This window comes from Mauremys reevesii, linkage group 26 (genome assembly GCF_016161935.1).
Source record: "Mauremys reevesii isolate NIE-2019 linkage group 26, ASM1616193v1, whole genome shotgun sequence".
Taxonomy (NCBI): Eukaryota; Metazoa; Chordata; order Testudines; family Geoemydidae; genus Mauremys; species Mauremys reevesii.
In genome coordinates, this window is record NC_052648.1 from 7,353,103 (window position 1) to 7,368,908 (window position 15,806).

Consider the following 15,806-nt stretch of genomic DNA (forward strand, 5'->3'; position numbering starts at 1 on the left):
CCAGAGGATGCTGTTAAGGCCAGGACTATAACAGGGTTCAAAAAAGAACTAGATAAATTCCTGGAGGATAGGTCCATTGGTGGCTGTTAGCCAGGATGGGCAGGGATGGTGTCCCTAGCCTCTGTTTGTTTGCCAGAAACTGGGAATGGGCGACAAGGGATGGATCCCTTGATGATTGGGGGATTGGTCCTGCTTTGAGCAGGGTGTTGGACTAGATGACCTCCTGAGGTCCCTTCCAACTCTGATATTCTATGATTCTATTATTATCTGTTCTGTTCATTCCGTCTGGGGCACTTGGCATTGGCCGCTGTCAGAAGACAGGATACTGGGCTAGATGGACCTTTGGTCTGACCCAGTCTGGCCATTCTTATGTTCTTATGAGGTTGCCATATGAGCAGTGGGGCTGAGGCACAAATGCCCACCTTTGCCTGCTCCCTAAGCATCACTGATTCTGGTCAGCAGCCCCGGGAGTGCACCTCACCTGCCCGGGGCATTATATTAAGGGCAGCTTGCTGGGAGTGGTTCTCTTTGCAGCTGGGTGGGAGAAGCTCACCACTTCCTGACTATGTTCCCCAGCACCTGTGGCAGTGTTTCTCCTCAGTTGCCTCCCCGTGGTGGGAGCATGGTGCAGGAGCTGTGCCCAGCTATCTCGGCGTAGATGGGACTGTGTTGGGACATCCTCACTCTTGCTCGCTCCTTTCCTCCCTCAGATGTTTCAGGTGGCTTTTCTGTCTCGGCCCTGTTCTCTCCTGTCCCATGGAAACTCCCTTCTCAGGACGTTTATGGACAGCTCAGGAAGGCTCCATCTTTCTCCTCTGAAATCTAATCCCTGTCATCCAGGGACCCAGGAGAGCACCTGTCATTTGATGTAGTGAGGCTGAGCTCCAGCGTGACAGGTTCCGCTCCAGCTCGCTTTCCTTGTCCAGGTCCCTCCCTCCCTCTTTTGGGTAACTCCCTCCCCTGTTCTCCCTTGGGCCCCTTCTTGCCTTTGCCTACACCAGTGGATCTCAGCTGTGGGGGCCATGAGCAGGTTTCAGGGGGGTTATATATAGAAAAACAGCTGTGGCAGCACAGGTGGGCTGTGGAGTTTCTATAGTATGTTGGGGAGAGTGGGGTGTCTCAGAAAGAAAAAGGTTGAGAACCTCTGGCTTATGCCGCATTCTCCCCCAAGACCCTGTCTGCCTTTCATTCTCTCATACCAGTCCCCACTGTAAGGGATATGTCTACGGACTCTTGTTACGTTTCATCTGTTTGAAACATTCTCTGTGAGCACAGTGTGTGTGTGTTGGGGACTGCCGGGGGGAGATGCAGGGCCTGCTGTCGTTATTCTCCTGCTTTTGATGCCTCCAGATGTTTCCTGTCTACTGGGTGGTTATTTATTAGTCCCAGAAATCTAAAACCGCTACAACATGGAACAAAGCCAACCTGCTAACGGGAATGAACCCACTTTTGGGGAGGAGAGGTATGAGATTCTTGGTTCAGACAAGAATGTCTTGTAAATTATCCTGATGGGAAGGCCCTATAGGGAATGGTGTATACACTAGCTGGGAGGGTGTTCCCAGCAGGTGTTGCTGTAGGAAAGGTGTGAGAGCACTGCCTGGGTGGGGAGCTCCCAAGAGGAAATGCTGTAGGAATGTGTTGGATGTCTGGGTACTTCCGGTAGGAGCACTGGTTGTGGAGCTGTTTCTGCATCTTTAGTGATAAGTTTCAGAGTTCCCAGCCAGTCTCATGGCAGAGCATGACATATGAGCTCCCAGCCCATCAGGCTGTATGGATCTGTCAGTTGCAAAGGATTCCTTCCGGTAGCTTTTAAAGTCCTTTTGCTGAATGGCCCATGAGCAGGTTCCTAATTCATAGATGCCTAAGCTAGAAGGAACCATTATGATCATCTAGTCCAGTGTCTGTAGCAATTCACACTCTCACCCCTCCCACCACACACGTACATATACCGATAGATGCAGTGGCGGTGCGTCACTTGAATCCATTTCGACTTTTGTTTTTTCACTCGAATTGGTTTTTTTTTCCTGTTGCACGAATGAGCCAACGATCCGTTGTGATAAGAGCGAAAGCAAAGCTGCGATTGTGGTCCGTGCTTACAATTAAACGTGCACAATGCGTTGTAGCAAACGGATCCACGTTCAGATGGCAGTGACTTTGCATAATGCTAGGCAAGCTTCGCAGAAATCCGTCAAAATGCCCAGCGCCATCTAGAGACAAATGCACAACTCCATGTGAGGGCCTGATATGTCTGGAGGAATCAGCTTGGCTAGTTACTCATTGCTGTGAGTAAAACATGCACGGTCAGAGCAAGGGAGGGCAAGCAGGGGTACGCCCCCCCCTTGCAATCAACAGGGGCGCAGAACTCCTCTGGGGCTGGGGCAAGAGATTGTCTGTGGCCCTGGGGCCAGAGGAGCTGAGAGCTGGCTCTTCTGGCCTCCGGGGGAGAGGAAGCTCCTCCAGCAGCAGGAGGCGCACACACGAAGTGCCCCTCCAGAAGCGGCCAAATTTGTATTGATGTGCGCGTCCCTGTGCACAGTAAGGGGGTTGGGTTTTTTCCTCCTAAAGTTTCTCACGCCCTCCCGTATGCCCCCCCCCACCCTGAATAAATTCCACGCACCCCGCTTTGAGAACCTCTGATGTAGTCTGACCTCCTGTATAACTCAGGCTGGAGAACTGCCCCTGCATAATTCCTAGAACAGATCTTTTAGAAAAACATCCGATCTTGATGTAAAAATTGCCAGTGAGGGAAAATCCACTTGGTAAATTGTTCCAAATGTTAATGACCTTCACTGTTAAGTGCATGTCTTATTTCCTGTCTGAATTTGTCTAGCTTCAACTTCCTGCTGTTGGATTGTTTTATACCTTCTCTGCTTCACTGAAGAGCCCATTAGCAAATATTTGTTCCTCATGTAGATACTTATAGACTAATCAAGTCACCCCTGAATCTTCTCTTTGTTAAGCTAAATAGACTGAGCTCCTTGAATCTATCACTATAAAGCAGGTTTTCTAATCCTTTCATCATTTTCTTGGCTCTTCTGTGAACTCTCTCCAGTTTATCAACATCCTTCTTGAATTATGGATGCCAGAACTGGACACAGTATTCCAGCAGTGGCTGTAACAGTGGCAAATACAAAGGTAAAATAATCTCTCAAATCATACTTGAGATTCTCCATTTATGCATTACCTCTTTTGGCCACAGTGTCACACTGGGAGCTCATATTCAGCTGATTATCCGCCACCACCCGCAAATCTTTTGAAGAATCACTGTTTCCCAGGATAGAGTCCCCTATCCTGAAAGTGTGGCCGACATTCTTTGTTCCTAGGTGTATACATTTACATTTAGCCATATTAAAACACACATCATTTGCTTGCATCCAGTTTACCAAACAATCCAAGTTGCTCTATATCAGTGATCTGCTCTTTTCTTTATTTGCCACTCCCCCAGTTTTTGTGTCATGTGCAAACACTATCAGGGATGATTTTGTTTCCTTCCAGGTCATTTATAATCATGCTAAATAGCGTAGGGCCAAGAAGCAATCCCTCTGAGACCTGACTAGAAACACACCGCTCAGTGATGATTCCCTGTTTACAATTGCATTTTGAGACCCATTCGTTAGCCAGCTTTTAATCCATTTAATGTGTGCCCTGTTAATTGTATATTGTTCTAGTTTTTTAATCAAAGTGTCGTGTGCTGCCAAGTCAAATGCCTTACAGAAGTCTAAGTATGTTACATCAACACTATCATCTTGATCAACCAAATTTGTAATCTCATTAAAAAAATCAGTTTAGTTTGACAGGATCTATTTTCCATAAAACCATGTTGATTGACATTAATTACATTACCATCTTTTAATTCTTTATTAATTTAGTCCCAAATCAGCTACTCCGTTATCTTGCCTGGGATCAGTGTCAGACTGAGAGGCCTATAATTACTCAAATCATCCTGTTTCCCTTGTTAAATATTGACACACAGTTCCAAGACTTAGTGAAAAGCAACCTTAACAGTCCAGTGAGCTCCTCAGCCAACTCTTTTAAAGCTCTTGGATGCAAGTTATTTTTAAAATGTCTAATTTTAGTAGCTGCTGCTTAACATCCTCCAGAGATACAAGTGGAATGGAAAAAGTGTTCTCACCATCAAATGATGACTACATCATTTTTCCCAAATACAGAACAGAAATATTTATTGAACACATCTCTTTTCTGCATTATTATTGATAATTTTATCATTTCCATCTAGTAATGGACCAATGCCATTGTTAGAATTCTTTTTACTCCTAATATACTTTAAAAACTTATTATTGTCCTTAACTCTGCTGACCATAAATTTCTCCTTGTGTCCCTTTGCTTCCCTTGTCAATTTTCTACAGTTCCTAACATCTGATTTATATTACTTGCTATCAACTTCCCCATCCTTCCATTTATTATGGGGTGTTGTTTTTTTTAATTTGTAGCTGCTTTCACTTCCCCTCTAAGTTTTTTAACCAGTATAGCCGTATTCCTTGATTATGACTTTTGGGGCATCTAGTAAAGGGTTCTTAAACAATTCCGAATTACCACGCACAATGTTCTGATTAAATTCTTCTTCCCAGCTGATTCAGCTCATAATTGTTTTCAGCTTTTATCGTTTTCAGCTATTATTGTTCTGGACTTTTTTTTGTTTGCATATTATAAATGTAATCAAGTCATGATTGCCTAAGCTACCATTAATGTTTAGTTCTGTGGTCAGATCCTCTTTATCTATCAAGACAAGGTCTAATATAGAATTCACTTGTGTTGCATGCAACACTTTTTGAGTTAGGAAATTGACATCTGTAGTATTTACATAGTCCAAGGATGTTTTACTGCTGGCAGCATGAGACTTCCAGCATATGTCACTCAAAGTAAAGTCCCCCAAGATCACACAGCTGTTTTCCTGCACTTTATAGTTAGGTGTGTAAGGAGCCAGTCATCCTGTTCTCTTGTGTGACTTGGTCAGCTGAATTTATGCACAGGACCCTGATTTACTGTGATGAACAAAGATTTAACACAAAGCTCATGTAGCAAAGCACCTCCACCTGTGATAGCAAACACCCTCCTGCTGTCCAGCTGGTGGCCTCCTGTTGTCAAAATGCCAGCTGTCTTTGAAATAGACAGATCCATGGCCCAATCGCAAACGGCCCCCTTGGTGCAGTTGTGTCCGTGCTGCTCGCCTGACGCCATTCATACAGCCCTGTTTGTCTCTGTCACTCGCCCAGCACCCTTCATGCAGGTGTCTCCGAGTCTCCATGTCACTCCTACATTTCTTCACAGTGTGGCACTTAAGCTCCCATCAGTGGCACGTGGCAGGTTGTCGCTCCCTATAGAATCTGTGGCATCACGGCTTAGGAAGGCTGCTCTCTGACAAGACTGAGCCTGTCTCTGGGTGCCACAGAGCGGTCTGGAGCTGTGTTCAATAGGCTGCCACTTATTTCTGGGGAGCTGTGATGGTTCCTGAGGAAGGTGCCTTTGTAATAGTTCCTGGGGAGGAGGTTTCCACGACTTGAGCTTAAGAGGAAGCAGCAGAGAGAGCGTTTGTCCTGCAGTCCTGGTACTAGCGAAGCCTCTGGATTGCCCCAACAATAGGAACGTGCTGTTTCCGACAGGAGAGCTGCATCATTCAGATAATGAGGAGCTGCACTTGGTAGGTACCGGCATCAGATAAGTGTCAGTCAGCGAGACAGACGACAAAACGGGAGCTTGCTTCTCCTGTCTGCCTGACTCATTCCGTGTGTAGCCAGGCCCAGCAGAGCCCCATTACTACCGGCACCTCTCCAGCATACCTGCGGCATGCTGCTCTCAGCAAGCTTTAGCTGTCTGTGCCCACCGGGACCTTGTTAGGTGCCTGTATTAGCTGGCTGGTGTGAGGGTAGCTTGGATCCTCACTTAATGAAATCTGAGTGGGAGCCAGTGAGATGAGGAGCTGGAAGCCTGGGAGGCAGACGGGGCAGCAGGTTGTTTATAGATTTCTCTCCCCTCCCCACCCCACTCCTCTCTCCTCCTCAGTTGAAGTTATTCTTCTCCTGACCTTTCCTCGGCTTTCAGACAGCAGAGATTGACTTCTCTTTACCCTGAGCCAGACCCATTTGTAAGTGCTGGGAGAGTTAAAAGGACAAAGCATGAATCCATTAACCTCTACAATCACAGAGAGACTCTGAAAGATAGCATGCTGGCATCTATTTCTGCTTTCCTCCGCCTCCCTCTCCTTTCACCCCTTCTCCCCTCCCCACCTCCCCTGTCCTCTCCTCCTCTTCCCTTGTTGTGTCCCTCATTCCTGTCTTTCTCACCCACAGAACATACGTGGTCTGTCACTTGCAGAGGCTGCTACTCTAGCGCGCCGTTGAGTGTGGGAACACGGGGCCTGGCTTTGACGGGCCATGCGGGAATGGGGTAGCAGTCATTCTGCGGCGTGCCGGCTCCATTGTCATAGGCTCGTCCATATACACGTGTGTGCACGTTCATGTCATGCACAGGTATGAGCAGTTACAGGGTTCCTGTAGCACCTGTGCAGGCGGTCAGAGGAACAGAAAGAGAGGGCACCGTCCCCATTGGTGCTTCAGGGGTCAGAGGTAGCCCCCTTTGCCTATACACTTGGGAATCAGCTGCCCCAGGATCAGACCCCTGAAGCTCCTGATGTCTTGAAGGTCATGCCCAGCAGATAAGAGGTGGTGTCCCTTTGGTCAAAAGCAGGAAGCAGAGACACGTCAGGAGCAGAAGAACTCAACAGCTCCTCACGGGACAGACCCATTCAACTTCCAGGAGTGTCTTTCTGACTCCAGCCAGGCTGGCTGGTTTCTCTTTCCTGCTCCATTTCCCAAGGGATCTGAGCCTTGGGAGAACTCGAGATAGGACCCTTGCGGTCCCTTCTAACCCTATGATTCTGTGATTCTCAAGAGTGGCTGCTTTTCCCCACATGGCCGGAGTTTGTGCCTGCAAAGCTGGTCCTGCAGGGTGTGGAGAAAGCAAGAGAAACGGGGGAGGCTTTGGAAGTGTTTTTCAGTTGTTGTTGACTGCAGCTGCTGACATTCTCCATGGAAGCCTACAGAGAAGGGAAGGTGGTTGGCACAAGCACCCCACTTCCAGCCTGTGGAATTTCTCTAGGCTCCACATACACGGGAGGATCCCCCCCCCCCCACATAAGCAGATTGTATTCTTCCATCCACTTCTTCAGACAGCGCAGGCGGAGTAACCAGGGACAGATGTTTGCTACAGCAGGGTGGGCAAATGCACAGCACATTCGGACGGCCTCATGCCATCATGTCCAGCAGCAGCCTGGGGTGGGTGACTGCTCTGTACCTGATGCAACTGTCTGTCTAACTTCCCTTCACCATCAGGAGGCAGCAGGCTTGGTGGCTGTGTTGAGGACAGACTGAAATTGAGCGGGAGAGAGAGAGAGACGCTGGTGTTGGGAGGAGCAGAAGAGGTTCAATGAAGAGGGGGTGCAGGGAGTGGGTAGCTGAGGAAGTTAATTAGGAAGGAACAAGGAAAAGCATTGGGGAAGGATCTGGGGTTAGCTTTGAGACAGGGCTTAAATTTAGCTGGAGCTGTCCGGAATGGAGCTCTGGTAAATATTTTCAAACCCACGGGGCAGAAGCCCTGGGGCTCTGGGAAATACTCTGAGAATTTGAACCACAGAGAGGAAGGAGCTGGGTCTAGAGAGAGAGAGAGGCTGGTTAAAAGGGAAGGAAGTAGCTGGACAGAGATGTTAGCTCTCCAGCAAAGGATGCTGTGGGCAGAGAGCCATGTATGCATACACACAAAGAAATTGGAACGGATGGCCAGAGAGCAGGATCAAGGGGAAGGCAATTCTCTGTCAAGTGGCTGTGTCCTCTCCCAGACATACATGGGCCTGGTATGCATGACTTCTGAAAGCTGGAATTGGACTGTACTTTTCACAGCCATTCATTCCAGCATCCACTCTGGCTGCCTGCTCAAGGATTTTCTTTATGCTTCTACAGGCTGGAGGGGAATTGGCTGGGTAGTGTAAACCCAGACTCCTAGAAACCAAGAGATTAAATCCCAACAGGGTCAATTTCATCCTTCGCCCTGCAGCAGTTGATACGTTGAGTTCCATGCAGTTCACTCTTTTGTGTGTAGCTTTTAGATGCAACTTGAAAAAAAAACAAACTTCCATTCCCTCCATATGGATCTTGTAAAAGTAGATGTTTGGCCCTGTAAGTGTCAGAGGATAAAATTCCCCTGCCCCCACAACTTGTACAACACTGTGTACTGGCTACAACCATCCCTCCCTAAAAATGGCTGTACTTTGGAAAACTTTGAGATGAACATGGCTCTATAAATCTGAGCTTTCTTATTACTATTAGGGAAGCCTGGGAGAACTTGCTGTAGGCAAGGTTGCAAAACTCTCTTCATTGCAACACCTTGTTTTTTGCAGGTGTTTGTAATTGTCCTAAACAGTCGCCTTTTGTGCTGAAGTTTTCTACACGTGATCCCTACCCAAAGGTAATGCCCAGTGTGGATGTGTGGAAGGCTCAAGCAAAACCCCGTCTGCCTTTTTTTGAGATCAACAAAGCAGTGACTGGTGAAGCTGGGAGTGGAAATTTGGGTGGGACCCAATTTATGGTGGATGGGCAATGACCAGAGATAGGACATCAGAGCAAATCTCTGAGAGGCAGGATTGTATGGGGGTAACTGGGTGCAGAGAAGGGATTTGAGTGCATGGAGCCTGGGTGCTGGGCTGGCCAATGAAGAGGAGTGATCCCCATAGTCCCACGGGCAGGCATGGATTAAGCCAGGGCAGTAGAGGCAGATTGGCACCTACACAGGGCCCAGCTCTCACCAAATTTGTCCAGGGCTGGGAGAAGTTTGCAGCTCTGGGCAGAGGCAGCGACGGGCAGGGCAGGCTGCTTCTCTGCTCCCTGCCACCCGTGGCATTCCACAGATAAACTGAGAGCCCACTCTTTAGCCTCGGGGTTCCTGATCCACAACCTGATGGAAGTTGGCTTCTGCATTCACACAGGCTCAGATTTGGGTGAGCCTGGTAAATTAATTGGGTGAGCCATGGCCCACCCATGTCTATGCCCATGCAGTGGAAATAAATAAATAATACTTTTTCAGTTTTGAATGCACAGTTGAAAGTGTTGAGTCCGAAAGGGGCGTACTTAAAAAGAGTGAAGTTTGCATTTTTTGTTTTTAAATTGCTTCACTAACTTTAAAAGCTCTCACCAGATTTTCTTCAAAATTGACTTGTTTGGTAGATCTTGATTTGACCTAAAAATTAAGCCAAGTCAGAAGAAAATTAGTTCATAGATTCAAACATTCCAAGGCTAGAGGGGGACCACTGTGGTCATCTAGCCTGACCTCTGGTATAACATAGGCCATAGAACTTCCCTGGAATAATTCCTGTTTGGATGTTTTTCTAAAAGATATGCTTTATTTCAATCTTGATTCTAAAAATGATGCGTAGGTATCGAAAGACATGCTTAGCCTGCAGTGCTGCAATAGCAGATTCAAGCCATCAGACTTGTGCCCTTTGCCTACAAGCGTGCAAGTTTCTAATGGCGTTGCTAGGCACCAGTTGGCTTTTGCTGGCTGGTCTTGTCAGTTATAAAATTGTGTGGTCGCCTGTTGTTTTTTTTTTCTTTCTCTTAAAAAAACCAAAAACCTAGGAAACGAATACAACGTAATGAAGCGTTATGGTTCTGTAGCTAAACTCTTAGTCAGAATATATGAAATTGAAGGTTGGACACACAACTGTGCCTTAAGATAGTCTTCAGTTATATAATTACAGGGACCCTCCCATCCTGCAGAATCCTAGAGCCTATGCTCCAGCCTGAACCCTGAAGTCTACACAGCAGTGAAACAGCCCCACATCCCGAGCCCCGCAAGCCCAAGTTGGCTAGCACGGGCCGGACACGGGTGTCTACTTGTTGTCTAGACAAACCCAGTGTCACAGCTAAATACAAGAGTGGAACAGATAAGGAGATAACACATGTTGCAAGAGACCATTCAAGCTGAAGTGGGCAAGTAACATCTCTACACTTGTGAGACAAAGGAGGGTTCGTGTGTTACAGATTGTAGTAATGAGCCATAAATCCAGTGTCTTATTAAATCCATTATTTTTGGTGTCTAGCAGAGTTATGAATTTAAAGCTCCCAGGCTCATCTTCTGAAGGTGTTGGGCAGGTTTTCTTTGAGGAGGAGGAGGAGGACTGAGGGATCATTCTGTGAAAGTGTTGGTCCGCGGGGGATAGGGTGTTTTTGCCTTTTATCATTTTTCTGTGTGCTCTCATTGGAGAGCACAGCGATGGTCTTGTTTCACCCACGTGGTTGTTATTGGGACATCTAGTACACTGGATGAGGTACAAAGAGAAATCGTATTGGATCAGCGTATCAAAGGCAAATCATGCACACATACGCAAGAGATCAGAGCTCGTTCGGGGTGCTCATGGCCTTATGAGCAAGGTGCAGGAACGGGACTCAGCAGACTTGGGTTCTTCTCTTCCTGGCTTTGCTGTAGACTTTTGGTGTGATTTTGGGCAAGTCGCTTCTGGTGATAATCCTGGGCGGGGTAAGGGGGTGTTGATGTGAGGCTTAGTTTATTAACATATGTCAAACTCTATGAGATCTGGATGTCTATAGAGAAGGGCAAAGGGTACTCTCACTTATGCATTTCCTGGCATCCAGGTGCTTGACTATGCATCCTTCATGTTGCTTCAGCATAGCATTTAATACATAGCGCACGCACCTTTTAAATGATTAAACAATCGTGCCAACCCCGGGGAAAAGAGCAGCAGCAACCCCCGCTTTATCTCTCTTCCTCATCCTCATTTCCAGCACAGTTAATTATCTCAACACAGAGCTGCCACCTTCCAGAGCGACAAGGAGACAGCGTCGGCGAGTGCTTTTGCTTGCTAGTCCGTGACCTCGGCGTTATTTGTATGATTGTGTGCGTGTGAGCGCATGCGCCCCAGACGGGTTGATGTATTTTTTTCCCCCAGCGCAGAGCATGTCCGCTGGTAGGATTTATTATAAATGAATACTGAAGCACCCTCTCCTTTCCCCTGCACTTTCTCACGCTACTTTGTTCAGTGGCCTTGAGGTAATTCATCAGCTTTTCCCCAGGGGAGGCCTTTTAAACCATTAAATCCAAGAGCAGGTATGAACAAGGTGCTTGGGAGACTCTAATAATGCAGCAAGCACAACACCTGGAAATGTTTCCCTCCAAAGCCAGTGTGAATCAGCTGCAGACATCTGCCCAGAGGTGTCCTCCAGGTTTCTTCATCTCGCATCATGAGGCTTCTGTTCTTGGAGACGCCTGGACTACTTTTAGAAATAGAACTCGCAGTCCAAGCCAGGCAGTTTGTAGCAGGTGTGGTTTGGTGTCTGGCAACTGGGAAGAGGGGTGTGTTCATGTCTTTTGGGGGATTGAGCTGATTGCATTATTGTAGGGAATCCAATTGTTAAGGGATGAAGAACAGTCTCACTTTCCTGGAAGGAAGGAAATCCGAGCACTCGAATCAGTGGAAAATGCTGTGTTTGGAGATGCTTCCTCTGCTGATCTGATCCTCAAATCTGATCACGCCTCTAGCCGCGGTTGTTTTAATTAAACTCAGAGGAATTCTGCACAATGTGCTGCAAGATTAACATTTTTGTTTAATTAGAAACACTCAGTAATAATAGTTGTACCAGGCCTTCCCCAATGCATGCACACGCTTACACTCACAGGCGCACCCTGCCAGTCAAGAGGGCTATTCTCTCTGCGGATTAACTGGTTTGTGAAATTAACAGATTCGGGTTTGAGCCAGGTGGAGTAGCATCACCAGGAAACTGAATGCATGCAGTAATCAATAATGATGTCATCTTCAGCCAATCAGACATCGGCTACTTTAACAACATGCAACGGCCTGCTTAAAAAGGGGAAGGGAATGCATTCAAAGCCTGGCTGAAGTGGGCATAGGCAAAGCAGTTCCCAGGCTGCATCTTTGTCCTGAGCTCACTCTTGGATGGGCCTGTGTAGTGCAGCAGATATGAGCTGCAGGAATGCATGCTGCTCAGAGACCGCTGCAATACCCAGCCACAGCTTGGTCTCCTGGTGTAGCTCAGTCCCTTCAACTGGTTTCTATATTCCAATACAGAAAGCAAATTAAGACCTTCCCTTGAGTTTCTTTTGAGACGCTGTTTCGGGCTCCCGTCCTGCATGTTGTCAAGTGTCTCTCAGCTGGGAGTGGAGGGCTCCCAGCAGCAGGCAGGATAGGGCCGGTAATCCATGGCATGTCCCAGCTGCTTTTATTATTATTAATCTTTTATTTGGGTAGCACCCAAAATCCCTCCCCCTGCTTGGGGGACCCCTTGTGTTAGGTGTCGCACAAAGATGTAGCGAGAGACAGTCCCTGCCTGCTTGTGGAGTAGAAACAGAATAATACTGAGCCACTCAAAAAGTCCCTGTCACCCTAAGTATCCTAAAACACGCCATGCACATGAAATCACAAAACAATCTTGAGAAGGACCAGGAGAGGATTATTAATACCCCCATTTTACCAGATTGGGGGGGGGCAGAAATGGGGCACAGACAGGGGACTTATCCGAGGTCACAAAACCAATCTGTAGCAGAGCCAGGGCCAGAACCCAGCAGCCAATCGCACAGACCTCTAACCAGACTCCGCTGTACATTTAAACGGTGAGAGAAGTTCTCTTTTATTCTGCCCCGCGGATGAATTTGATGCTATAAACGTGGGCTCGTGTATTAAACCGTGGCAAGCTGTAATTGCAATGCCGTCCCTTAGGCCTTGTCTGCACGCAGTGCTTGTCTGCCATAACAGTATCCGTTAGGAATGTGATTTTTTTTCCTGAGATAGTGATAATCGGTACAGCTCCTAGTGTGGATGCAGTTGTATTGGTTTAAAGGTGCCTAGTACACCAATATAACTTATTCCCCTTCCTGTATGGGAATGATAAAGCAGCTTTATACTGATAGATCAGCGCCCACCCTAGGGGATCTGTACTGCTTTAGCTACCCTGCTAAGAACAGGTACAGTTTTTGTGTGTAAACAAGCCCTTCGCTTGTACATTAACCTGACTTCTGCTTAGTTCTTTGCCCTCTTGGCGGGTCAGTAGCTGTGAATGGACACCGCAGGCCCCCATCGCTCCCTGGCATGCTCAGAGCAGGGAGGCTGCCTTTGAAAATTCAGACTGTCTACGCATTTATCCTGTTAATCGCGGCAATAGCCGAGCGTTGTTAAGAACTACGTTTCTTAGGGCTTGCATAGTGCTCTGCTGCTTCCAAGCATTGTACAAACCTTGACTCCGTACCCCAGCGATGTCCCCGTTTTACAGATGCAGAAACTGAGGAACAGCAAAATGAAGTAACTCACCTACAACCAAACGCACAGTTAGCAGAGCCAGCATTAGGACCTGGGAGTTGTGGCTGCCTCTCATTTAAAAGAGAGCGGGGTGGGGGAAGAAGCAGCCTAGGCTTCCAGTTCCTCTCTTTTGTCCCATTGTCCCTTGGGTTCAGCCGTATGTGTGGTACACAGCTTGGCCTGTGACCTGGGAACACAGCTGGATGCCAGAAGGATGCAACCTCACCATTGCATTGGAAATTGTCTGCGATGTTTCACAACCCTGGGCATTGTAGGCTGGGATTTTCAAAAGCATTCCACATCGGCGTATCTCTGCTGCCACTGCCAATGAAAACGCCCGTTGTCTTCAGCCTGAGCAGATTTAGGCCAACACTGAGGGCGTTGGAAAAATCCCATCCTCCAATTTTTGTGCTGTGTCTCACCCACCCCCCTGGACTTCAACCCAAGGATCCCTGGGCTCCTAATGCATCAACACTGGCGTTAAAGGAGAATCTCTGTAAGCTGTCCCCATGTTGCTTATATCCTCTTTGCAGGCTGCCAGGCATGAGGACTGTGTCATCACTAGGAAAAATGGTGTGTCCTTAACTCGTGTTAGTCAACACGTGGTACCTAACGCAAAGTAAAATCCTAGGGCATGCAAGGCGGGTCTGTAGTTTTTAACTAGAGCTGGGTGATAACATTTAGCCAAAACATTTGACGTTTCCGCTAAAACAAAATATATATATATATATATATATATTGGCCAAATTGTGTCTCTTTCAACAAAATTTTGTTGGGAAAAAGAACTTGAAAAAAAAAATTTTTAAATGTCTGAGGCCCACTTTTGACATTTTCCGAACGGAAAGTTTCAATACATTTGTTTTGAAATGACATTTTGTTTTGAAATGTACTTATATATATTTAAAATGGTTAAAATTGAAACAAAATGTTTTGATTGACCTAAATGAAATTATTTGTTTCCAGAATTTCATTTTATGGAAAATCACAAAGTTTTGATTTTTTTGTTCCAATTTGAGATTTTTGATTCCCCATCCCCCAAAATTTCCATGTTTTTTGTGGGATGGAAAATCCATTTTCCAAGTCACTCTAGGTTTTAACATGAGTTAGCATAGTAAAGACTATGGAACAGCCTGTCCCATGTTCGGTTTTATGAGTTAGCTAACTCGAATTAAGACTACACCTTTTTCCCTAGGAAAGACAAGCTTTAGAGCAGTACTGTAGACTAGGGACCGGCTTGCTGCATTCCTAAACTGTGTCAGGGAAATCTCAGGGACAGCAAGGAGGCTGCCACGGTCCGGCGCCGGTCCATGGACCGGTCATTGAGAAACCCTGGCCTAGAGGACAAGAGGGTAACTGTGAGCTGTTTTGTAGCTGTTGGTGTGTGTCTCTCTTGTCCTAGAATCGCAACAGTTGAAATTAATAACCTTAAAAATCATGCTCTGTCTGAAAGAGTTTTGCTTCCTGTTGTTACAAGTGTCCCCTGAGGTAACTACAGCTGAAAGATTTTTCCCCTCCTTTCTCGGCTAGTTTCCACTGTCCATTTGACATAACTTCTCGCACAGTCACTTTCACTCTTGTGCAATTGGCCGATTTCCGAGGCTCTCTGGGCAGTGAGGGAAAGAAGAACTTTAAAAAAAAAAAAAAAATAAAAAAAACCACAGGAAAATGTGACCTGTTCAGATTGTGATGTCTTTGACTCAGAGATCGTCTTTCCATTTGTGCAGTGCCCTGTACAACAAGGCCTTGGTTGGTGTTTGGAGCCGCTTGGCTGTAATACGAATAATTGTAAAGCCACAACAATTGGGAGGGGGCCATATTGGAAAATATTTTGAACTCGCTCTTTGAAATGGATTGGGTTTCTTGCCGACAGTCTCTCTTTAGCGTACTCTGTTGAATTAAGCCTCCCCGCTACCACTCCTGATCTTGAAAGATTACTAAACTAAGCCGCTTCTCCTTTGCTCTCCTCCCGCAGAAGACCAGCTGCCTTCTGGCTTCCCAAACATTGACATGGGACCCCAGCTGAAGGTGGTTGAGCGCACGCGGACGGCCACCATGCTGTGTGCAGCCAGCGGGAACCCAGACCCGGAGATCACATGGTTCAAAGATTTCCTTCCCGTCGACCCCAGCGCCAGCAATGGGAGGATAAAGCAGCTGAGATCAGGTAAGGTCTCCTTGCGAGCCCAGTCGGGAGTGAACCCTGGGACTGGCCCAAAAGAGAGTGCTCGAGCAGAGCTTTCTGGGCGGAATGGTGGCTGGTGGGAGCCAACCCCGTTGGCCTGTGGATTAGAACATAAGCAGTTCTACAGAAGACCTGGTAAAACGGCTCTGAGCTCCCCTAAGGTGGTTGGGTTGGTGGTAGTTTCCTTCATTTTTTTCATCATCTTCTGCACCCATTCCCCAAATTGATTGACAGGAAACCAAACTCCACTGAGAACCTGGTTCCCTTCCCAGGGAAGCTGGTAATTTGGCA

The 15,806-nt window shown here is 47.0% G+C and overlaps 1 protein-coding gene across 13 annotated transcripts in view; it reads left to right on the forward strand.

The window, feature by feature from the left end:
• The window catches only part of PTPRS (protein tyrosine phosphatase receptor type S), a 245,435-nt gene that overhangs the window by 140,026 nt on the left and 89,603 nt on the right, over positions 1–15,806 (forward strand). For all 13 annotated transcript variants that reach the window (XM_039515199.1, XM_039515189.1, XM_039515194.1 and 10 more), the window contains one exon: positions 15,309–15,497. In XM_039515199.1, coding sequence (XP_039371133.1) covers positions 15,309–15,497 — 189 coding nt within the window. The remainder of the gene's footprint in view (positions 1–15,308; positions 15,498–15,806) is intronic.